We start from the raw sequence: 26562 nt of genomic DNA on the forward strand, positions 1-26562 counted from the left end.
ATCCTTGCGATCAAAATTTATTTTATTTTTCCAAAAACAGTTTTAAAATTTTAATCAAAAATAATTTTATTTTTAAAAGTTTAAAATTATTTAGGAAAGATAATTGTAGTGAAGATAAAGAGTATTAGTAATATTTATAAACATAAACAAACGAATAATCTATATAATTATATTATAACTAGTGTTGTAAAAAGCGGGAATCAGACTTAATCGGCAAAAGCACCGTCTAGCGATTAATCGGATAATCAGGGGTTATTGATTAATCGGATCATTAATCGGAATCAATTTAATATTATTTTTTAAATATAAATATATTTATATTTATATTTACAACAGATTTATAATCATATATTCTATAAATTAAAAAAATCAATGATTTTATCCACAAAATATCCATTTTTTTAAATATTTAGGTCAATTAATCCCGTAAGACAGTAGTACAGTGTGTCTTAAAATTATTATTTAATTTTTAAATTTCTTTTACTATGATTTTTAAATTTACCAATTTTTGCCGATTTTATCGTGTTTTGACCGATTAATCTCGATTACTCCCGTTTTTGTCCGATTTTTTAGAAAAAACAATTTTTTCACCGATTAACACTTAATCGAGACGGTGGCCGTCCGAACATCGATTAATCGGCGACTAATCCTGATTAATCGCCAATTTTTAGAACACTGATTATAACAAACAAATATATAAATAATTTTTATTAGTAAAGTCTGTTTACATATTTTTAATAATTGGTCATTACTCTTTTTTTTATAAATTGAAAAAATTTATAAATAATTGGATAAATAAGTAATAACGTGTTTTATTCAAATTCAAATATGAATCATCATCTGACTCTTACTCGAACATGCTGTCTTCTAATAATATCTCCAGCCATACAAAATCCTTGGCTAAAATATGAGCTGGCATACTAAAAATAAAAAATTTAGCCAACCTCGTAAAAAACTCACGCTCCAAATCACACCTATCTGTTGTCTATAATTTTGGCCTACAAAATCCTTGGCTAAAATGTGAACTGATATATTATATTTTAACAATCAAAAATATTAATAACACATTATTTTTAAATTATAACGAGCCAATACCGTTTAAGCATAAAATCTTATAGGTTCAACAAACTTTACATAATGTCTGTCCAATTTAGCCAATCCATTGGAGATACTGAAATGTTCTATGCTGGGATAAACATGAACCATTATCTAAACATTTTTGAATTTGACATTATCTATTGCAAAAGAATCACAAAGCTATTTTTTCTTATGGAAGAAGAAATATAAAAAATATGATTTAAAATTAGTCAAAAACAATCATTACATATTAATATTAGAAAAAAAATTACAAATAGATAACAAAAATATTTCATTGTTTATACCTATGCTATTTATAATATATAAAATATTATTATAACTAAATTTACAAGAAAAAAAAAATATTCAATCGATCAATATAATGTAACCAAATTTCAATTCATTATCATATAATTCAAAGTGCAAAAAAATTATGAGAATTCAACAATATTAAACTACTAATAAAATAATATCTGTGAATTTGTTCATGAATTTGGCGAGGACGTCAATTTTATAATAAATCTATTCTATAAGAAGGTGTTTATAACATTTGGTATGGTTTAGAATTTAGATATACCACTATTACAAGTATGACTAAATAAACATTTTAGCAATTTAAATATAATTTTAGTGTAAGTAAAATAATTTAGGGATCTTTTTAAAAATACCCATCTGTAAAATTATTTTTTTAAAAATACTACCATCTTTTTCATTGTTTTTAAAAATACCTTTTCATAAAAAAAAATTTCAAAAATACGATTTGCAACCTTTGCAACCTCATTTGCAACCTTGGGCGGCGCAGCCGTAAAAGTTGCAAATGAGGTTGCAAAAGTTGCAAATAAAAATGGAAATGAGGTTGCAAAAGTTGCAAATGAGGTTGCAAAAGTTGCAAATAAAAATAGAAAGTTGCAACAGTTGCAACTGCAATTGCAACTAGTTCAACTGAAAACTGTAAGTTGCAAAAGTTGCAAATGAGGTTGCAAAAGTTGCAAATGAGGTTGCAACTGCAGTTGCAAAAGTTGCAACTTCAGTTGCAACTTCATTTGCAACCTCAGTTGCAACTAAATGCAACTGAAAACTGTAAGTAACAACAGATGTATGGTGTGCCCCTGGCGGGGCCATTAGATTACAATAGAATCAACTGAATGCAACCATATGCAACTGAATACAACCATATGCAACCATATATGCAATTACAAATCCTGATTTCAAGTTCCAGTTTTCAAATGTCGTTTTCGACCTCATTTTCGGAATCGATATATATATATATATATATATCGATTCCGAAAATGAGGTCGAAAACGACATTTGAAAACTGGAACTTGAAATCAGGAATTTGGTTGCATATGAAGTTGCAAAAGAGGTTGCAACACGGCTGGCGCCGCCTGGAGTTGCAGATGAGGTTGCAAAAGTTGCAAACAGTATTTTTGAAAAAAAGATTTTATGAAAAGGTATTTTTAAAAAGAATTCTGGAAGGTAGTATTTTTGTAAATAATTAAAGAAAAGGTAGGTAGTTTTGTAGATTTCCCAATAATTTATGCATGATTTCTTTTACTTGCTTTTCGTCTATTTTTATGTTTTTGAGTAATTTTTATTTTTTTTATTCTAATCTATACTATATTATAATAAGCCAGCATGGGTATAATTTGTAGTCGTACAAAATTTTGGTTTGGTCATCTCCTTTATAACTACAAGTTTGTCACATGTAAACTTCTCTTACTCTTACAAAGCCAGCATGGGTATAATTTGTAGTCGTACAAAATTTTGGTTTGGTCATCTCCTTTATAACTACAAGTTTGTCACATGTAAACTTCTCTTACTCTTACAATATTAAAGAGTTTTATATGGTTCAAATTACAAACACTTATGATGTAGTACAAGATATAAACTCCACCATTATTCTTTTAAATATAATTTATATACTGTTCATATACTATATTATAATAAACGATATTGGTATAATTTGTAGTTGTCTAAAAAATATAATAAGTTGGTAAATATAATCCGGTTAAAATCCAATTCACTAATACAAAAATACTAATAAGATGATGTTAAAATTTAAATTATAACTAATAAATTACGAATTCTATACTCGCCCGTGCTTTGCACGGCTTAAAGGCTAGTACACATAAGTCGATTTCTTCTTACCCACGTTTTAACACTTATAATTCCAGATTTCCAAACTAACGGTTCACTTAAGCCCCAAACCCTAACTTAGTTATTTTGACACTACATACACCGTCGAACGTGAAAAATGGTGAAAGTACGAATGAACACGGCTGACCTTGCCGCTGAGGTCAAGTGTCTACGACGGTTAATTGGGATGCGTTGCTCTAATGTCTATGACTTGAATCCCAAGGTACTGTTTTTTCCTTTCCGAGCAGTGTTATATGCACAAATTTGGGAACAAAACTTTACACAAAGACATGCTAATTGAGGTGTGATGTTTTAATTAGCGTTATTTATGTGATTACAGAGAGCCCGTTCTAATCAAAACTTACTTAAAACATGTCATATTTTGTACCGATTTTGTGCACGAAGCATCTTCTTTCCGATAATATAACACACTCACCCGCCTAATAACCAATAATGAATAACCAGTAGGTTTATTAATTTGAAAAGTTTATTCATTTGATTTGGCTATAACAAGAACCTGAGAAAGTTTTTATGTTTATAATTCTTAATATTTGTGTATAGACATATGTGTTTAAGCTTATAAACAGCAGTGGACAAACTGAATCCGGCGAGAGCGAGAAAGTCTTGTTGTTGATGGAAAGTGGCGCCAGGTTGCATACTACTGATTATGTAAGGTGAGTATTCTATATCTCCCAGGTTGCGATTTTAATAACCCGAAGAGAAGTCGATTTAATATGATGCATGTTTGTATTTCCATGCGGTTAATCTATACACGCCTAATTCGAAAATGATAGCCTGTTAGTTTAATCTCTGAAATGAAATGAACTTGTTTTTCGGGTGATGCTAGTACAAAATTGTTCACATGTTAATAATTTTCAGCTATTCAGTATATGATCACTCTCTGTTGTGAGGTGAATCCACATTCAGTTCATGTATTATATATAATATATATGTCTGAAGTAACTTCCGGAGAAAGAGGGCTATGTGATGATATTACAATTAGACAATTGTTCAAATACAAATGAATAGCAATCACTCTTAAACGACTCCACCCCTTCTCTATATGTCATCACCTCCTCTCTGTATGACATCACCTACCTAGAATTTGTCCCTATTCCCACTCAATTCACTCCGGGCCCTATTCCTAAGCCGAAACTTGGCTCCACCATGGTCCCTAGACCCCACACAGACCTTACTAGGCCCCACCCAAGTCCCATCGAGACCCATCCCGGGATCCATCCCCAGGCCCAAAATCCTTGACATTCTATTTAATTATATTTGTTTGTATTTATTTTTTATTTCAGTAGTTTGTATGAGAGTGACACCCGTTATAATTATTTGTTATGTGAAAGACACTTTTTCGTATGTAGGGACAAAAGCAATACTCCTTCCGGATTCACACTCAAACTAAGGAAGCACATAAGGACTAGAAGGCTTGAGGATGTGCGGCAAATTGGATATGATAGGGTATATACCTTCTCAGAATATTTAGTTGCTGCATAAAAGTTATTTATAGTTGTTCTTGTTCATATGGGCTTTTTGTAATGCCTCTATTGTGTTGCCTTCAGATAGTTCTCTTTCAATTTGGACTTGGTGCTAATACACATTACGTGTTATTGGAGCTGTATGCCCACGGGAATATAATTCTCACAGATTCTGATTTCATGGTTTTGACTCTTCTTCGATCACACAGGTTGGTGATTCTTGATCTATGATCATATTGGTTTCAATAGGTGCCAAAATTTATAGTTTATTCGGCTGAAGAGCTTCATGTGCCACATTCTGTTTTCCTGGACAAAGTTTCAGCTAGTCATTCTAGCTTGGGTTCCAAGCCAAGGATGTATTTCAACCCTACATATTTTTTCAAAATTACTTTTTATCATTGACTGAGAGTAGACCTTGATGCTTAATTTCGTTTTTTGGTTACTAATTTCATGCACGGATTGGTTCTTTATCTCTGTTCATATATTTTGACGCACCAGTGTTGGTAGTTCTTCCACAACAGCAAAGAGGATTAAGTGATTGACATATGCCACGTTTTGACCCTAGCTAGATACTACTTCCTCTTAAATTAAATTCTCCAAGCATTGATGGGACATGCCCTCCTATATTGCATTTGAAGTTCACTAGATTCACAATGCAATGTTACGCCTCAGTAGTGATATCTTGATAACTTTTATTCATGCCCCCTAGCTACTAGTTAAATGCTTTTATTGTGAGCACACCAATGTCTCAGTGTGTGTGTGTGTGGGGTGGTGGTAGTTAGAAGTTTTAGCCTGAAGGCCCTGAACTAGAAGTCTAGAACTAAGAATTAACCAATGTATATTATATATTCCTATGTTTTGCTGGTAGAGATAGTATATGAACAGAGGCTTGACTTCAACCGTTGTTTGAATTATTTGTCCAAAAGATGTTAACAACTACAAGCATTAATGGAAAGCGTCCTATTTTGCCTTCACTCTACAGTCAACATAAACTTCAGACCGCAATGTTCTTCCATAGTACTTATCTTGGATATGCTTGCCTAATGTTCAGACGATTAGAGAACCTTTGGTCCATGCATGTGTGTGTTAAATTTTTTACACATGCCTTCAAAGCAAAACAGGTCTGATGTTTTTATGTGAGCATTGCTTTTTACTTACTTCAATTGATGATGACGAGTCAAGAATGGCAGGGATGATGACAAAGGATTGGCAATTATGTCGAGGCACAAGTACCCATTAGACCTTTGTCGAGTTTTTGAGCGGACCACTATTACAAAGGTACAAGAAGTCCTTGCATCTAAAATACCCCCCGAAGCATCCAAAAAAACCCCCAAGCGCAATGAACACATGAAACATAGTGAGGTGGGTGATATTGGTCCTGATATGCATAAAGCAAAGCAAAAACGAGAACGTTCAAGGTCTGCGGGTAAGCCAAAAACTGGTACCTATCCCCAGAAACTGACCTTTAAATTTGCTCTCGGGGAAGCATTGGGTTATGGACCGGGAATACTGGAACATATTATTCTAGATGCTGGGTTGGCTCCAAATGTAAAATTTACAAAGCACTTTAAATTAGATGAAAATGCTCTCCAGGCTCTGCTAAAATCTATTGAGAAATTTGAAGACTGGATGGAGGACGTTATAAAAGGGGATAAAATTCCTGAAGGATATATCTTGATGAAGAGGAAGGTTTTGGGGGAGGACTCCAGTACTTCTGATAGTGAAACGCAAAACTCTAATCAGGTTTTGTATTTGTCGCGAGCATTAATCTTTTCTTTTAAATTGAACTGTATTACAAGTTCTGTTTGTGCCATATTATTGGTGATAGGAATATTGCAATCTTTTTTGTGCCTCATTACAAATGTCCTCCTTACAGATCTACAATGATTTTTGCCCATTGCTGTTGAATCAGTTTAAGTCGAGGGATTCTTTGTATTTTGAGACCTTTGATGCAGCACTGGATGAGTTCTACAGTAAAATCGAGTCTCAAAAGTTGGAACAACAGCATAAAGCGAAAGAGAGCTTCGCAATGCAGAAACTTAACAAAATACGCACAGACCAGGTACATATCTGAATTTTAACTATAAAGGTCCAATGTACTCCCATTTTCTAGTTTTGCGTCATACAATCACATTATATGCACTGATCAGGTTCACATCTATATCTGACTACAGAGATTCAACTGTTTTTCACCAGAACCATCACTGGTATAAAGTTTAATAATTGGCTTGGTTTGCCATATCTTTATTTCACGTGGTTTATGCTAAGTTTCACTTTACGGGCGTATGAAAAGAAATTTACTGTGAGTACCAAAGTGTCATCTTTTACGATGTCTTTGGGGTCAAATTGCATACAAATATCTTTTTAAGGTTTTTTTAAGAAAGTAAATATGCTTTCTTATGTAGTGAGAACTGAGCTTGCCCCCCATTAGTTATGATTTAAACAATCCAATGGAAACACTTAGTAAAACTTCAACTTCTGGATTAGTCAGCATATATGCCGATGTTGCTTGTGAGAAGGCCCGGTTGTTTTATTAGGTATCATACTATTTAATATATAGGAAATGAACTTTGATGTTCTAGTCATTTATAGAGATAAAGCTCAAAAATAGTTTCATGATTTTGATGCGTACTTTGGATATTTACTGTACTGAACATGTTTCTGAAATCCAAACATCTATGCAATGTTACAGGAAAGCCGTGTACATGTATTGAAGAATGAAGTTGATAATAGTGTTAAAATGGCGGAACTGATTGAGTACAACTTAGAAGATGTTGATGCTGCTATACTAGCTGTTCGTGTTGCTGTGGAAAATGGTAAGAGTTGGGAAGATCTAGTTCGCATGGTAAAAGAGGAGAAAAAGTCTGGAAATCCTGTGGCTGGCCTCATTGACAAGCTCTACCTTGAAAAAAATTGCATGACACTTCTTTTGAGTAACAATCTCGATGAAATGGATGATAATGGAAAGACACAACCTGTAGATAAGGTATCACGTAAAGATACATATATAGTTGGTTCTCTTTTCCCCTAGCTCAGTTTTATAGTGTAGTTTCCTCGCAGATTAATTCTGCGTGAACATGCAACTATGCATAGTATCCATTAAAATTTGGATATGTTTCTATATGATTATAAACACATTCACATACTATGTGATGCTATATGGTTGGTTTGATGTTAGACATCATTCAATAACAATATCCGAATTACCATCTTAGTATCTTGTACATCTGAGTAATTGATCCAAGTCCATATGGTTTTTATGCTTGCAGTTAATGTTATTATGGTCTTTGCTACTGTTGGATGTTTTATAAGTAGTGGAATGCTTCAGCCCCTCGGTACCTAAATTCGTTAAAGAGATATAGCATCTCACTATAATTTCCTCATTATTTGATAAACTTGTAGGTGGAAGTTGACCTGACACTTTCAGCTTTTGCCAATGCTCGGCGCTGGTATGAAATGAAGAAAAAACAGGAAAGCAAGCAGGAAAAGACAGTCTCAGCTCATGAAAAAGCTTTCAAAGCTGCTGAGAGAAAGACCCAGTATCATCTTTCACTGGTACACGAACATAAGAGCACTTTACCAGGATACTTTACATACATATTTATTTCTTACTACTTCGACAAGTCCCTTCTTGCATAGTCGGGTGAACTGTGACCTTAGTTACTACCACTTACACGAAGACTTTGTGAAATTGTTTCTTGATGCCAGTTTAGGTGTCATGCACAATATCGCATGCAATGGCCCTTTATATATTTAAGTGATTTGGTTACAGGCAGCTCCGTCTGAAGTTGAACCTACATAATGTTATAAGTTGGATGTTTACAAATATTAATGATAGTACCATATTACCACCTAGTAAGACTTCACTTATTATCTGGCAAAGTAAATGATCCTCTGCGACTTCTATTTCATCAAGATTACACTTCATAATAACTGTGGTCTGTGGGATCAATATTTTTCTAGGCATGCAGAATCTGGATTTAATTTAGTGGATATGGAATACTAACTGGAGTACTATGTGTCCTGCATCCAGTTAGTACTCCATATAAGGTTACTCCATTGAACTTTTCCCTGCAGAATTTTATTACATAACATATTTTTAGTCCTTACTGTAACTCGATTTTCGTTTGCAGGAAAAAACTGTTGCTGCAATTACACATATGCGCAAAGTTCACTGGTTTGAAAAATTCAACTGGTTTATCAGCAGTGAGAATTATCTGGTAATTAGTGGAAGAGATGCTCAACAAAATGAGATGATAGTCAAACGTTATATGTCAAAAGGAGATTTGTAAGTAATTCTTATAATCATTTGTTTATTTGTTTTCGTTACTTCACTTGTATGATAAGCGTTCACTGCTAAACAATTAGGCAGCATTTGTGTAGTTCAAACTTACATATATTGTGAGTTTGGTGATAAACCAGGTATGTCCATGCAGAACTTCATGGAGCTTCTAGCACCATAATTAAAAACCACAAGCCAGAAAGCCCTGTACCCCCTCTCACGTTAAACCAAGCTGGATGTTTCACTGTAAGTAGGAATGCCACTAGCTATGCTTCTCTAGTTATTTTCATTTCTCTTTTTGCATGGTACAGGAATTTACCTTGACTTTGTTTTTGATTAGGTCTGTCACAGCCAGGCTTGGGACTCCAAGATTGTCACAAGTGCGTGGTGGGTCTATCCTAACCAGGTCAGTAAAACTGCTCCCACCGGAGAATATCTCACAGTTGGAAGTTTCATGATCCGGGGGAAAAAGAATTTTCTTCCACCACACCCTCTTGTCATGGGATTTGGAATGTTATTTCGTTTGGATGAGAGTTCTTTGGGGTCTCATATAAATGAGAGGAGAGTTAGGGGTGAAGGGGAAGGAATAAATGAAAAAGAGGAAACTGATCATTTTAAAGAACTATCAGACTCTGAGTCCGAGGAGGAGGTTTCAGAGAAGCACAATCTGCCATTGGGAACTAGTCCAGAGTTGTCTAGAGAAGAACCAAGACTTGAAGCAGTGTCTAGTGAGTATCACTCAGACAATAGTCCAAATATCAGTGATGTCAAAGCTATGAACGAGCAGAAACATTCTGTTGAAAATGGGGCTAGTCTGCATAATATGCACACCGGACCTCAATTTTCTGGTACCTCACAACTTGAGGACCTTATGGATAGAGCACTAGTGCTTAGGCCTACTGAGTTGGCTAATAATAACGGGTTCCAAGGTTCTCAAGAAGGATCTGAGCAACATAATCTTTACGACGGAGAAAGAGCACAAAGGGAAAAGCCTTATATTTCAAAAGCTGAGAGAAGAAAGCAAAAGAAAGACCAGAAAAGAGACAGTGTAAATGGGTCAATTAATCATGGAAAGAAAGAGGATTCCAGATGTAATAGCAATACAAGAAGCGAGCCTGACAATCACAATCAATCTTCGAGGCCAGGAGGTGGTGGGAAATTGATCCGCGGGCAGAAAGGTAAGCTTAAGAAGATGAAAGAAAAGTACGCTGATCAGGACGAGGAGGAAAAGGAAATTCGAATGGCTTTACTTGCTGTGAGTACAAACCTTGACAGTTGCAGTAATTATATTGAAACTTTTTTTCATTCTCTTACATTATGTTACTCACCATATGACTTCATTCTTTACCTATACTGTAATCTTTCTTATGTATTTTACGTTATATTTTGAAGTTCAAAATACATGAATCCACTAACTCCTTTCTATTATGATTTCCTAGTCTGCTGGAAAAGTAGAAAATAACATAGTGGAGCCTGAGACTGAAGTATCAGCAGCAGATGTGCCAAAACCAGTTACTGGTATGTTTTATACATCAAGAGGACCTTACAAGTTCACAGGCTTTCTATAAGTTATCAGTAAGGGATATATTTTTTTGTTTTTTCAGGCTTTGGAGTTGCGACAAAAATATGTTACAAATGTAAGAAGGCAGGTCATCTGTCTCGCGATTGCCAAGAGCTTCCAGATGAAGCTCTGCAAGGTCGTGCACGTACTAGACCTAAGAAAAGTTCCGATGCAAGCATAGATATAGGTGGTACTGAGGAAGACAGGGTAGCCATGGAAGAAGAAAATATACATGAGATTGAGGAAGATGAGAAAGATCAACAAAATGATGCGGATTATTTGACAGGGAATCCGTTGCCTAATGACATCTTATTATACGCCGTACCTGTCTGTGGCCCTTACAATGCATTGCAATCATACAAATATCGAGTCAAGATAATCCCAGGCACATCAAAGAGAGGGAAAGGTAATTATATAATTTTTCAAAGATAAGTAATATTTTCAGTACCCGTTCAGGTTTCTAGTTTTGTCTGTCGTAATATGGCACATATATATATTTACAGGTCAACATTTATAAAGTTGACGAAAATATGTTCTCTTGATATTTCTCAGGAACCTCAGCATTGTGTTCTGTTGAGCTGACATGTTTTTAACCATTGTTTTTCTTCTTTTCCTCCCTCTTTTCGATATCTGCAGCTGCCAAGATGTCTGTGAACTTGTTCAGTCAGATGCCAGAGGCAACACAAAGAGAGAAGGAACTGATGAAAGCATGTACAGATTCTGAGATTGTTGCCGCAATCATTGGCAATTTGAAAGTGTGTGCGACAGGCCTTAATCAACTGAAGCAGAAAGAAAAGAAAGGAAAGAAAGCTAGCAGACAACAAAAATAGCGACTTTAAGAGTAGTCCAGACACGCATAAGTAGAACTTCTCTTGGCTTATGAAGAGAGTTCAAAGGGATCTGCATTTGACTGAAGATAACATGATCAAATCTTTGCTTACAGTGACTGAAAAGTTACTTGTCTTTAATATTGTGACGTGTTGGCTTTAATTCTATTGGTGAAACTGGATGTGAATACTATGAACTATGAAGACAGCAAGTCTCAACACGCGGTAATATAGACAACATTAGTTCTTACAACCTATGTTGCCAACCTTTTTTGATTTCACGTGTAAGCCTTTCATTCAATTCTTTAAATCACCCTCAAAGGCATTACTGTGGTTGATAGTAGCAAAGAATTAAAAAGCACACTTTTTATATTGATAAATGTTACAGAAGTTCTGTTTATACTAGTCAACTGTAGGTATATCATTCAAAATCCAGACCCTTTGGAGGTGCTTCCAACGCCAGAGGACTTAAGAGGGGATCAGGGCAGAGTAATCTACTCTGCAAAGTAGAAAAATTAATTATATTCAACATGATTGGTCTAGGATTACAAGTAAATATCAACTAAATAAAGCAAATTCATACCTCAGGCTGCAGTCTCAGCATATCAGCACGAGCCATGGCTTCCGCCTGAGCAATTCTTTCCCTAAATATCTGGCCCATCTCCTCTGCCTGTTGGAATCAAGCAATGAAGTAATTTATTATGTCTGTTCAACATGATTATGCAAAAAATTAAAGCTGGACTGCGACAATTGGACATTTCTATCAACACAGAATGCCGATCACACACCAGCTAATAGAGATTGAAGAAAAATAAAGGCCAAATTAAATACCAAAATACCAAGCAGCTTTACTAAAGCATAGTAAAATTATTACAAAGGATTACCTTCTCAAAAACTAGCTTGGGGTTGCGAATCATGTCACCGGGAGAAGGTTCTAATTTTTTGGTGGAGAGACTGATTCGCCCTCTTTCGCGATCGTTACTCAAAATCATGACCTATGTAAAGGTTTATTGTTATCTAACAGGAAAGGTAATATTTACCCACTGCTGCATATATGTAGACACTATACCTTGAGAACGTCACCAGGCTGAAATACTGTTGCAAGGTCGGAAACAAGATCCTGACTTATCTGACTGACATGAAGAAGCCCGCTTATTCCACCAATATCAATGAAGGCTCCATAAGGTTTCAAGCTCTGAACAGATCCTGTGACAACCGATCCAATTTCAAGATGGGATTGGCTGTCCACCAAGGCCTTGCTGTTACTTAGAACAAGTTTAGATTGTTCCTCATCTACCTCAACAAATTTGAGAAGAATTTCCTTATCAATAAGTTCTTTACCAACTGATTTCTGATGCATAAATGAGTATCAGTAAGTACTAAATTTAAAATTTAAAAGGAAGGATATTTATGATTCAACAAGAGTCTGTAAACTCATATAATGTGGCGGAGACAACAGATTAAAGACAAAATAAAATATAAAGTAAACAATCCTCTATATCCGGTCAATTTTTTAGAAACTTGTTTTGTGTTATCATGTTATAGTCAGCCATCAGAATAACAAATCTGGAGTTCTGGACTAAGGAAAACGATGTATCAAGTGCATTCCATATCTCTACACTTAAAGATAATGGACAACTCCATTATTTTTCACACTTGTGGTGGAACTGTGATATGCCTTGAGCAAAAAATTGACAAAGAGAGAATTAACAAAATTTCAGTGATACTGGATTTTAGCAAAGATGCTTCCAGAGTTCACTGCAGAATTAATTACAGAATTAGCATCATGCATTAATCCAGAATTGTTCGAAGGTACCCGTAGGCCGTAGCATATTCATTTTATTAATAAAGAAAGCAATTTATATTCTTCAGTCAAGCAATATGCATATTCCTTACCAAAGCTAGAAAGTTTAAAACCTTACGCCCATAAGGAGGAAGAGTAACTAGTTACATGTTTGATGATCGTAAACTCAATAATATTATCAGGATTAAGGGGCCTAATCATCTTTTTTTGGGGACAGAATGACATGCAGGGAAAAAAGACAGGAAAAAAGGAGAAAAGGAAAGAGTGCAGGGCCTGGTGTTGAGTGCATGCCATCAGAGTTGAAGCTGCAATGGATTAGCACTTTATAAAGCTTATTCGTCCTATTTCCTTTCTGCCTAGTGCCTATGATGGAGGGTATAAATCAGTATCTGTGTAGAATATTTGAACATTTAGAACGTAGAAATCTACCTCTGACCCTGAAACGGAGCATAAAACTTCATATATGGAAATATGGAGACACTTTGCAATGAATCCTAGTGATTCTTTGCAAGAGGTTATATATAAATTGACCAAATTGTGCATGCATGATGCGTAAAGATTAAAAACAAAAAAAAGTTAATTTACTTAAAGTTGCGAGCCATGTTAAGAACAAACACCATTGATATTTGTGAGAAGGGAACAAATCCACGAAGTCCCTCAACCAGTGCCACAATACCACCTTTGTTTGCATCTATAACCTGAAAATACCAGAAAGAGAGATTACAGAAAAATGTAAAAAGTTGGAGAATAAGAGGGCTATTAATAATTTTGATATTGTATGCAACTATGCATACTGCTAAAGTGGGGATAAAACCATCTATCAAAAGAAACTTGCATCAAATAATAACAATTCAGGACATTTGATTGGTGGGAATACAAAAAAGATTATCACCATTTACAACACTATCGTCCTGTTATTTTTATTAGTGAAAGAGGGATCATAAACTCAATATATCCTTACACATACCTTACCCTTCACAGCAATATCTTCAGCTTGGAGCTGTCTGCATCGCTCCCATGCAATGTCATATTGATTGGACCGCAAGCTCAATATCAAACTATCATCAGCTTCATTTTTACCAATGATTACAAATTCCTCAGACAAACCCTGAACTATCCCGGCCTCTTCTACATGCTTTATATCGTAAATGCAAGCTTCATGAACAGGTAAATAGGCTGAAGATTTTGCAGTTATGTCTACTAGTGCTCCATTTGCATCTGTACTGAATACTGTTCCAGTCACCTAAACACATAGGGAGACAAATGAAACTATTATAAGCACAGATTAAGCCATATCATAAATTTTGAAAATCTTGATAAATCCTACTCTTAATCACAAGATTTAAAGATACTAAATTGACTAATTTTCTTCATAACAATAAAACAGTGACTTTTTGCTGCCTTCCTGTAGTATTTGTGTAGACGAAAGTGTTAAACCTAAGTTCTGCCTTTTTGAAACTTCAGAAGCCAAAATCAAGTAATTTTAGCTGCATTCCTCTAGTATTTGTGTAGCAAAAACCAGCCAACCAATTCACCTTTTTATTAGTAGTAATTAGTCAAAATATATTTAAAGAGCTGAAAAAATGAGGTGGCCTTGATCAAACGTTAAGTAACATAATATCATATGTTACAACAGTAAATGATGTTTTAATTCTGATAGGTTATCAAAATGAGTTGTAAAACATATAATGGTAATTATCGTAGCTCAGCTCTTCTCCTAACGCCTTAAGATCCAAAAAAAAAAAAACTTATCATGGTAACATAGATCTTATGAGCCACAAAAACAGGATTTCTGAGTGAAAAAACATGTAGTCGGATTTTGCAACTACATGTCCTTAATGTCCTTCATATTTAGTCAGTCACTAAGCAAATACTTTCGCTGCATCTCTGTAACATACAGTTATAATCAACATGAAACACACAACATACATTCATTTAAGCACAAACCCACCAACAATTTCACCTCCATAGTATTAATTACTCAACACATATCAATATATTAATCTCAAGAACTTGAGAAATGAAAAAAGGTGTGACCTTGGTGCCAATCTCAGAGCTAAAATCATACAACTCAATAGCAGCAAGAAAATCATCAAGAGTGAAAGGAACACCATCCATGGGGTGACTATGACACCTCTGATACGCATTCAAAAACATTTCTTTAAGCTTTAATCTTTCTCTTGTCTGGGCATTACTTGTGATTGCCACTGCTGCTGCTGCTACAACAAGTGTTCTTGAACTATACTTACAAGCGTTGTTGTGTGTCATAACTTTAACTTTTCTGGAGAGACGTGAAGTGTGGAGAGATGGGTTTTTTAGACCCCCAATTTGGTGGGCTAGAGAAGCCATTGATGTGGTGTTTGGATGGTTTCTGATCATTTCTTTGATGAATTGTCAATTTTTCTAGTAGATAAAGAAGATGGAGTTTGAACAGAACAACTGGGTTCACTAACCAAAGGATTTTATTGTAATGGGCTTTATGATGAGTTTTTTGTTGGGTCATGACAAGGCCCTTGCCGAATTTGTGCTATGCTAGAGATCTTGTTTTAATTGGTTATTAGTGACCTCACTCGTTATAAAATTCGGAAATCAATTTTAAGTATATACTCCCTCCGTCCTGCCAGGATACTTACGTTAGGGGTGAGCAAAAAAAACCGAAAAACCGAAACCGAGCCGAAAAACAGAAAAACCAAACCGAAAAAAACCGTAACCGACAAAAACCGAAAAAAACCGTAACCGAACCGAACCGACATAACGGTTTGGTTACGGTTACGGTTTTACTCTTAAAACCGAACCGAAAAACCGAACCGCTTATATAATATATAATAAAAATATAATATTTATTATATATTATTATATATAACATATTATATATATGTGTGTGATACAATATATTATTTATATAGTTTAATAAGAGAAATTGATATTATAAGTATATAAATATTTTTCTAAAATTAAAAATAGTATTAAATTTGTATATACTAGTTTCTAATCATATAAAAACCGGAAAAAACCGAAACCGACCAACGGTTAACCGAACCGAAAAAAACCGTTTCAAACGGTTCGGTTACGGTTTCTACCTAAAAACCGAACCGAACCGAAATACACGGTTCGGTAACGGTTTTAGATAGAAACCGAACCGAACCGACCCGTGCACACCCCTAACTTACGTGCACTGTTTGCACGTATTTTGAGACTCTCGTAAAATATAGTTCTATAACGTATTTTTAATTTTTTTCTTTTTTTGAATAAAAGTTTAAACGTCAAATTTTTTTTCAGGATTTTTTTAAAAAATAAATATATAATGTAAGAGCATCTCCAACCATCTAAAACCCTTGGTTAAAAGATGAGTTGGCATACTTAAAATAAAAAGATTTAGCCAACAACTCCAAAAACTCAACTCCAACCATGATGAGCTGTTGTCTATAAATTTAGCCAATCTCTTATGGATGGCTAAATTTGTCGAACCTCTACAGGTCTGTAAGAAAATCTGTAGGAAGATTGTACATCATTTATTACCATATTGAACTGATATATTCTATTTTAACAATTTAAAATATTAATAACATACTATTTTTAAATTATAGCCAACCAATATAGCCAGTACCATTGTAGCAAAATGTCTTACAGGTTCAGCAAATTTTACATAATGTCTTACAGGTCCAATTTAGCCAACGATTATAGCCAATGCCGTTGGAGATGCTCTAAGTATACTTTATAAGAGCATCTCCAACCATCTAAAACCCTTGGTTAAAAAGTGAGTTGGCATACTTAATATAAAAAAATTTAGTCAACAGTTTCAAACACTCAACTCCAACCATGTCTATAAATTAAGCCAACCTCCTATGGATGGCTAAATTTGTCGAACCTCTACAGGTCTGTAAGAAAATCTGCAAGAAGATTGTACATCATTTATTACCATATTGAACTGATATATTCTATTTTAACAATTTAAATATTAATAACATACTATTTTTAAATTATTGCCAACCAATATAGCCAGTACCATTGAAGCAAAATGTCTTACAGGTTCAGCAAATTTTACATAATATCTTACAGGTCCAATTTAGCCAACGATTATAGCCAACGCCGTCAGAGATGCTCTAAGAGCATTTGAAATGCGTGTCAAAAAGTAACGCAAAGAACTTGGTGGGACGGAGGGAGTATGTCTATTTGTCGATTTTGTGAATACTTTTTTTAATAATTAAATGCACTCGCGACAAGATTGAACCTGAACATCTCATGAAGGAGCAAGAGACATACTATCATTGAATCAAAAAACGTTAGCCTCGAAGATTTGAGGTTAGTTTGAAGAAGAAATGCATGGCAGCAGTGCTTGTAACAAATAAAGTATGGAAACATGGCCTGTAAGAGCATTCACAGCCCGCCCCCAATCCCCAACCTCAAAAACTTACTAAAAATAGTAAATCCTCCAACAATTTTACCAATTTTTAAAAATTTCTTCCATCCCATTCCTCATATTCAATCCCTATTTCCCATAAAAGTATAAGATAACACATGAAATTAATAAAATAATAATGAAATGATAATGAAATAGTAGATGAATAGTGTATGAGGGATGAATAGTGTAACCCCAAATATGGGGATTTATTCTAATCTCTAAAACCAAACTCTATTTTGGGATTCCGGATATAGAGTACATTTTTGCAAAAGTTAGTAGATTTATTCAAATTATGGGGTTGGGGTTGGCTTCGGGGAATGGGACGGGAATGCTCTGAGCATTCACATTGGGTTACCTATCCCCATCCCCAAAATCATACTAAAAATAGTAAGTTTTCAAAATTATTTTCAAAATTTATTTATCTTCTAAAATTTCCTACATCCCAATCCCCATCTCCATCTCTATACTATTTTTTATTACTTGTTTCTCTCACTTCCTTTCATAACTATAACTACTAATATTATTTTATCATTTCTCACTCCTCATTCATATAAAAGTATTATTAGAATAGTAAAGAGGGGATGAATAGTAAGCCCTCAAATTTGGGGACTCATTTTCTAGTCCTTAAAAATTTCCCCAAAATAGGGAACCGGATGGAATGTTACTTTTTGGTTAAAATTCATTTTTTCCCCAAAATATAGGGATGGGGATATGAATAAGGACTCCAATGTGAATGCTCTAAGTTGTGACATACAAAGTGGCAGTAGAAGTGTATAAAGAAGAGAGCCTGGTTGCATCAGAAATAACAAAACTAACATGGCGCACACTGAACAACACTTCATATAGAACAGAGGGAGAAAAAGGAAGAACCGCAGAAAAACAAGAGGAAATAGAGGGTGGGATATGTGGAGGAGACTATAAGCACTTGTTGCTTGCGAAATTCAGACAAGACATAACTCAACAAGAGATAGATGATCTTATCAGGGGTTACGCTAGTCTAGTATTTTTGTCCCTTCCCTCAGATGTTTTCACTGGTAAATTAAGGCACTCTCCTCTTTTTTCGCATTTTATCAATACTGTCACAGTGTGACTCGTCTATGTAGAAGGCAGGTAACAAGAATCTGCATTTTTTGTGTTCTAGGGTACTTCTACTTGTATATGTAGAAGGCAGGTAACTCATGTCTGTTGGTGTGTACTAGCTAGTATACAGCTGCATTTGCTTGCACATTTTACTTTCTTATCTAAGAATGTGTTTGTTCGGAAGCACAATAGTTTCCAGATTAATTAAAACCTAATTAAAACAACTTTAATGGAATTTTAATCAGTGCTTCAGTCTATGTTTCTGTTATTCCACCATTATGAAATATTGATAAAACAAAGCCTTGCACAAAGGATGTCGCTAGCTCCCTAAACCCGCTGTAAGCACAAAGGATGTCGCTAGATATCTAAGATAACGGCAAATGTTAAAACATGTGATAAACGAGAAAGGAAAAAAGTACATCATTGTATCAAGAATTTATACACAAGCATCAAAGCACAACAGCTGCAGTATGAGTGTACAGCACTCACCATATGTTACTACATCTGTACATCTGCGATTCCTTCCTTATTTGGCAAACAATAACTGTCACAGTGCACCCTAAAACTTAATGAATAACCAACAAGGTCGGCCCACTTGTAGGGTTGTAGAATGTAGACTCTGGTTCAGGGAGCTTGGCAAAGAATTAGATAGCTCTGGAATTCGATATTTGTTGGAAGCTGTTCTATCCATTCACGATGACTATATTTTCGCACTTAATAAATGCAAAAAGTATGTTACACCGCTAAATTATATAATGTAATTTAGTCTTCAGAGAATTTTCTTTCTCTCGTTACATACAAAGTTCAAATAAAATTGGAGACATATATTAGAGATTTTCCTGAAGCCCAAAATGGGCTTTCGAGTGAGGAGGAACGTTAGAATACAATATGACCAGGGTAAACCCTCCTTCTAACATCTTAAGGTTTTAGGAGAACTGGTCACTTAACATACAAAAAGGATATAAAAGAATGACATGGGAGGTTTTCAGGTATAAATAAGAGAGGGTGGTTTCATCAGATAACAAGCAAGTCCAAAGGAAGATGGAAAACCAAAGTACAGAGGAGAAAAAGGGTGGGAAATGTGGAGGAGATTATAAACACTTGGTGCTAGGAAAGTTTACACAAGAAACAACTCAACAAGAGATAGATGATCTCATCAAGGGTTATGCCAATCTCGTCTCTCTCGTCCCTCCCATGATATCATTTCGCTGGTACATTACTCATCATCTCTTCTTACTTCTTAAGCACAATGTGAAGTACATTATCTATAATTTCTCAGACTTTATTTTATCTTGAAGCTAAAATCTCTCGTATTCGTTCTTGTAGTGACAAAATGATTAAAAAAAGAAAAAGAGCCGTCTATTTAATTTTTTCTATAAATTCTTGTAGTTCTACAGGAGGTTTTGCTTAAAGTTCTTGGATACCTGTTATTTAGCAATGGCCTGGTTCTTAAGAAACAATACTAATGTTTCTTTCACTCCAATATGTAAAGGCGGGATAATTTAATTAGTATTTCTACGTTGTAGGGGCAAGGATGTGAGCCAGGAGAATTTGAACCAAGGTTATACCTATATCTTCGAGTCGACCTTTGACAGCACAGAAGATATTGCAGAATATGTAGCTCATCCTGCTCATGTCGAATATGCAAATAAATTACTCCCTAAATTGGAGAAAGTGATCATCGTCGATTACAAACCTGTTGCTGTTCATCCCTGAGCTGAATGCAGGACAGAAATCAATTATCTTTCCACTCCTGTTCTTGTATTTTCATTTATGTGTGAACCAGACTGTTTGCCTCAGCAACTTAATAAGCTGCAGCTGGATTAAATAATGCACTTTGTGGCTCATTTGCTTTACCCCATCTGCTATGCAGATTATGTTTTTATTTTACTCATGAATCTTGATCTCTTAAAATTTCTTACAAAGTATATATATTTCTAGTTATTTGAATGGTCTTAAAAACAATTATGCTAAGCTGGCCGGATAAGAATTAACAGTTGTTGCTAGGTCAGGTGACCAGTGACATATATTCATATTACTTTTCTGTTATTAAAAGGTGCGAGTTACCGATAACTTCTAGAGTGAGTCCTGATCAGATGGTATCACTCTCACTTTGCTCGAATCGAGTTAAATTTGATGAACATCAACTTACTGCCATACTTGGACATTCGAATGTGAACAAAGCCTTAAAAAATCATTTAACATGAAAACGGAAATTGAAAAATTTCTGAATAATCTTTCAAATATATTTTAACGATTTATAGATTACACTCCGATTTGACTAAAAATTCCTGATTTATCATCTGATAAATCTTAAATCCTAAATTATTAAATTAACCAATTAATTTTGATTTCTACGATCATAGAAAAACCCTGTTTTACTTGATGATCGAAGACTGCTTCACATAAATTAAGGATAAAAAGAGAGGGAATAAAAAAAGTTAAAACCAATTTCCGATACAACTTTCTAAAACCAGGAACACGCAGATATTATTATTTCTCTCAAGTTTATTAGCAGCAGGGTCATACAAAATCGTGTTATTTCATGGATGGAACACCCATTTCCCTAAAATATATGGGTTCACCCATATATTTGAGTCGACCTTTGACAGCACAGAAGGCATTGCAGCATATGTTGCTCATTCTGACCACGTTGCGCACTACAAGAATTTCCAGTACTGCCAACAGAAATTACCAACAAAAACTAATCCGTTGACTGTTACTAACGAATTACCAACGGAATCCAAATGTTTGAAAAGTCAACATGATAGTGACTAAAGCCCGCGAAATAGACGGGAAAAGTGCCCGCCAAAACTTACCAACGGAAATGCTAAAGGATTTTCTATCGGAACGTGACCAACAAAATAGTAATGGAATAGCAACCGATTAGTAACGAATTACCAACGACCTAGTAATGGTTACAACAAATTTTAAAAACGCGCATTTGCAAATAATTTTTTCCTAAATTGGAGAAAGTAATCATTGTGGATTACAAACCAACTGCTGTTTTTCTTTGAGCGTGCTGAATTCATACACAAGCATGAAAGCACAACAGCTGCAGTATGAGTGTATGGCACTCACCATGTGTTACCACATCTGTACATCTGCATTCCTTCCTTATTTGGCAAACAAAAACTGTCTCAATGCACCCTAAAGAATAACCAACAAGGTCGGCCCACTTGTAGGGTTGCAGTCCTGGTCCAGGGAGCCTGGCAAAGAATTAGATTACCTGGAATTCGATATTTGTTGGAAGCCGTTCTATCCATTCACGATGACTATTTTTTCGCGCTTAATAAATGCAAAAAGTATGTTACAACATATGTTGATATATAACGCTAAATTATATAAGAGCAATGCTAGGGACGCCAAAATTTGTCCCCAAATTATTTTCCCAAATGACGTGGCAAACACATGGCGGAATTTGGTTGGGTGGTTTATGTGCATACAGGGGATCCCATTATTTATTAGTATGAGTATAACCAATCACAACTTGCCACATAGATTTGGGAAAAAATTTTGGGAACAAAATTTGGGGTACTTAGCATTTTCCATTATATAATGTAATTTAGTCTTCAGAGAATTTTCTCTCTCTCATTACATACAAAGTTCAAAAAAAATTGGAGACATATTAGAGATTTTCGTGAAGCCCAAAAATGAGATTTCGAGTGAAGAGGAACGTTAGAATACAATATGACCAGGGTAAACCCTCCTCCTAACATCTGAGGTTTTAGAGCATCTTCAAGAGACTCTTAAATGAGCTCCTAAATTGAAATTTGAGGAGGGAGAAAGAAATTTTTGCTCCAAGAAACTCTTGGTAGCTCTTCATATCACTAATAGCATCTTGTTTCTCTCTCCTCTCTCCTCAAAGTTAAGAGCCACTACAAAGCTCTTAACTTATTTTTTACAATAAAATATCCATTACCTCCGATTACATTTGAGTTTGTGTCATAACAAGTCAAAAAAAATAAAATATTAACGTAAGAGCAAGTATAAAGAATATTGTTGGAGTTAAGACTCTTAGATTTGTATTAACTTACTGGGAGTCTAATATTTTATATTATATTTAAGAGTGGGTTAGGAGACTATCGGAGATGCTCTTAGAAGAACCGGTCACTTAACATACAAAAAGAATATAAAAGAATGACATGGGAGGTTTTCAGGTATAAATAAGAGAGGGTGGTTTCATCAGATAACAAGCAAGTCCAAAGGAAGATGGAAAACCAAAGTACAGAGGAGAAAAAGGGTGGGAAATGTGGAGGAGATTATAAACACTTGGTGCTAGGAAAGTTTACACAAGAAACAACTCAACAAGAGATAGATGATCTCATCAAGGGTTATGCCAATCTCGTCTCTCTCGTCCCTCCCATGATATCATTTCGCTGGTACATTACTCATCATCTCTTCTTACTTCTTAAGCACAATGTGAAGTACATTATCTATAATTTCTCAGACTTTATTTTATCTTGAAGCTAAAATCTCTCGTATTCGTTCTTGTAGTGACAAAATGATTAAAAAAAGAAAAAGAGCCGTCTATTTAATTTTTTCTATAAATTCTTGTAGTTCTACAGGAGGTTTTGCTTAAAGTTCTTGGATACCTGTTATTTAGCAATGGCCTGGTTCTTAAGAAACAATACTAATGTTTCTTTCACTCCAATATGTAAAGGCGGGATAATTTAATTAGTATTTCTACGTTGTAGGGGCAAGGATGTGAGCCAGGAGAATTTGAACCAAGGTTATACCTATATCTTCGAGTCGACCTTTGACAGCACAGAAGATATTGCAGAATATGTAGCTCATCCTGCTCATGTCGAATATGCAAATAAATTACTCCCTAAATTGGAGAAAGTGATCATCGTCGATTACAAACCTGTTGCTGTTCATCCCTGAGCTGAATGCAGAACAGAAATCAATTATCTTTCCACTCCTGTTCTTGTATTTTCATTTATGTGTGAACCAGACTGTTTGCCTCAGCAACTTAATAAGCTGCAGCTGGATTAAATAATGCACTTTGTGGCTCATTTGCTTTACCCCATCTACTATGCAGATTATGTTTTTATTTTACTCATGAATCTTGATCTCTTAAAATTTCTTACAAAGTATATATATTTCTAGTTATTTGAATGGTCTTAAAAACAATTATGCTAAGCTGGCCGGATAAGAATTAACAGTTGTTGCTAGGTCAGGTGACCAGTGACATATTCATATTACTTTTCTGTTATTAAAAGGTGCGAGTTACCGATAACTTCCAGAGTGAGTCCTGATCAGATAGTATCACTCTCACTTTGCTCGAATCGAGTCAAATTTGATGAACATCAACTTACTGCCATACTTGGACATTCGAATGTGAACAAAGCCTTAAAAAATCATTTAACATGAAAACAGAAATCAAAAAATCTCTGATTAATCTTTCAAATATTATTTTAACGATTTATAGATTACACTCCGATTTGACAAAAAATTCCCGATTTATCAAAAAAAAAACTCTGATAAATCTTAAATCCTAAATTATCAAATTAACCAATTAATTCCGATTTCTACGATCATAGAAAAACCCTGTTTTACTTGATGATCGAAGACTGCTTCACATAAATTAAGGATAAAAAGAGAGGGAATAAAAAAAGTTAAAACCAATTTCCGATACAACTTTCTAAAACCAGGAACACGCAGATATTATTATTTCTCTCAAGTTTATTAGCAGCAGGGTCATACAAAATGGTGTTATTTCATGGATGGAACACCCATTTTCCTAAAATATATGGGTTCACCCATATATTTGAGTCGACCTTCGACAGCACAGAAGGCATTGCAGCATATGTTGCTCATTCTGACCACGTTGCGCACTACAAGAATTTCCAGTACTACCGACATAAATTACCAACAAAAACTAATCCGTTGACTGTTACTAACGAATTACCAATGGAATGGAATATTTTGTTGGCGAAATAGGCGGGAAAAGTGCCCGCCAAAACTTACCAACGGAAATGCTAAAGGATTTTCTATCGGAACGTGACCTACAAAATAGTAATGGAATAGCAACCGATTAGTAACGAATTACCAAGTACCAACGACCTAGTAATGGTTACAACAAATTTTAAAAACGCGCGTTTGCAAATAATTTTTTCCTAAATTGGAGAAAGTAATCACTGTGGATTACAAACCAACTGCTGTTTTTCTTTGAGCGTGCTGAATTCATACACAAGCATGAAAGCACAACAGCTGCAGTGAGTGTATGGCACTCACCATGTGTTACCACATCTGTACATCTGCGATTCCTTACTTATTTGGCAAACAAAAACTGTCTCAATGCACGGCATCTCCAATAGGGGGCTAACTAAAGTTGCTTAAAATAACAAATCTTTAAAAATATTACTATTTTATTTTCTCTCTCTTTGGGCAACTTTTACATAAAAATTTGCTCCAATGGTTGGCACCCAAAGTTGCCACATATTTGTACAAGTATAATTATAACAAGATATGAAACTAAATGACTTTAGGGTGATTTATACACTTTTTTCTATTTTAGGAGGGTACCAAAAGCTGGCAACTTTGCTTGGCACTCCTTCCACTCCAATGGAGAGCCAACAAGAGTGCCATGCCACATCATGACACATGGCACTTTAGCACTCTTTTTGACACCCTCATTGGAGTTGCTCATAACCAACAAGGTCAGCCCACTTGTAGGGTTGCAGTCCTGGTCCAGGGAGCCTGGCAAAGAATTAGATTGCCTGGAATTCGATATTTGTTGGAAGCCGTTCTATCCATTCACGATGACTATTTTTTCGCGCTTAATAAATGCAAAAAGTATGTTACAACATATGTTGATATATAACGCTAAATTATATAATGTAATTTAGTCTTCAGAGAATTTTCTCTCTCTCATTACATACAAAGTTCAAAAAAAATTGGAGACATATATTAGAGATTTTCATGAAGCCCAAAAATGAGATTGAGTGAGGAGGAACATTAGAATACAATATGACTGGGGTAAACCCTCCTCCTAACATCTGAGGTTTTGGAGAACCGGTCACTTAACATACAAAACGAATATAAAAGAATGACATGGGAGGTTTTCAGGTATAAATAAGAGAGGGTGGTTTCATCAGATAACAAGCAAGTCCAAAGGAAGATGGAAAACCAAAGTACAGAGGAGAAAAAGGGTGGGAAATGTGGAGGAGATTATAAACACTTGGTGCTAGGAAAGTTTACACAAGAAACAACTCAACAAGAGATTGATGATCTCATCAAGGGTTTTGCCAATCTCGTCTCTCTCGTCCCTCCCATGATATCATTTCGCTGGTACATTATTACACACCATCTCTTCTTAGTTCTTTCCCTTCATTTTACTGTTTTTTATGACCACCGCGATTATATTAAGCACAATGTGAAGTACATTATCTATAATTTCTCAGAGTTTATTTTATCTTGAAGCTGAAATCTCTCGTATTCGTTCTTGTAGTTACCAAATGATAAAAAAAAAAAAAAAATCTATAAATTCTTGTAGTTCTACAGGAGGTTCTGCTGAAAGTTCTTGGATACCTATTATTTAGCAATGGCCTGGTTTTTAAGAAACAATTCTAATGTTTCTTTCGCTCCAATATGTAAAGGCGAGATAATTTAATTAGTATTTCTACATTGTAGGGGCAAGGATGTGAGCCAGGAGAATTTGAACCAAGGTTATACCCATATTTTCGAGTCGACCTTTGACAGCACAGAAGATATTGCAGAATATCTGGCTCATCCTGCTCATGTCGAATATGCAAATAAATTACTCCCTAAATTGGAGAAAGTCCTCGTCGTCGATTACAAACCCGTTGCTGTTCATCCCTCAGCTGAATGCAGGACAGAAATTGATTATTATTTCACTCCTGTTCTTGTATTTTCATTTATGTGTGAACCAGACTGTTTGCCT

At 35.0% G+C, this 26562-nt stretch overlaps 3 protein-coding genes and 1 pseudogene across 3 annotated transcripts; 3 read left to right on the top strand and 1 right to left on the bottom strand.

The window, feature by feature from the left end:
- The first annotated feature begins 3231 nt into the window (after nucleotides 1-3231).
- LOC108204328 (uncharacterized) lies at nucleotides 3232-11618 on the top strand. The gene is made up of 14 exons (XM_017373708.2): nucleotides 3232-3436; nucleotides 3775-3887; nucleotides 4584-4680; nucleotides 4782-4906; nucleotides 5888-6440; nucleotides 6574-6759; nucleotides 7390-7683; nucleotides 8100-8252; nucleotides 8831-8985; nucleotides 9120-9225; nucleotides 9320-10234; nucleotides 10419-10497; nucleotides 10584-10946; nucleotides 11177-11618. Exons 1-14 carry the CDS (start codon nucleotides 3332-3334, stop codon nucleotides 11368-11370), a joined length of 3438 nt encoding a protein of 1145 aa, XP_017229197.1. The 5' UTR covers nucleotides 3232-3331; the 3' UTR covers nucleotides 11371-11618.
- A 90-nt stretch (nucleotides 11619-11708) lies between these two features.
- On the bottom strand, nucleotides 11709-15643 carry LOC108204329 (small ribosomal subunit protein bS1c-like; annotated as a pseudogene).
- Nucleotides 15644-19694: 4051 nt separating this feature from the next.
- LOC108204332 (stress-response A/B barrel domain-containing protein HS1-like) lies at nucleotides 19695-20369 on the top strand. The gene is made up of 2 exons (XM_017373711.2): nucleotides 19695-19864; nucleotides 20180-20369. The coding sequence occupies exons 1-2, from the start codon at nucleotides 19695-19697 to the stop codon at nucleotides 20367-20369; spliced, it is 360 nt and encodes a 119-aa protein (XP_017229200.1).
- A 2496-nt stretch (nucleotides 20370-22865) lies between these two features.
- LOC108204333 (stress-response A/B barrel domain-containing protein HS1-like) lies at nucleotides 22866-23540 on the top strand. Its single transcript, XM_017373712.2, has 2 exons — nucleotides 22866-23035; nucleotides 23351-23540. Exons 1-2 carry the CDS (start codon nucleotides 22866-22868, stop codon nucleotides 23538-23540), a joined length of 360 nt encoding a protein of 119 aa, XP_017229201.1.
- Nucleotides 23541-26562: the final 3022 nt, after the last annotated feature.

The sequence above is a fragment of the Daucus carota genome, chromosome 1 (genome assembly GCF_001625215.2).
Source record: "Daucus carota subsp. sativus chromosome 1, DH1 v3.0, whole genome shotgun sequence".
In the NCBI taxonomy this organism is placed as follows: domain Eukaryota; kingdom Viridiplantae; phylum Streptophyta; class Magnoliopsida; order Apiales; family Apiaceae; genus Daucus; species Daucus carota.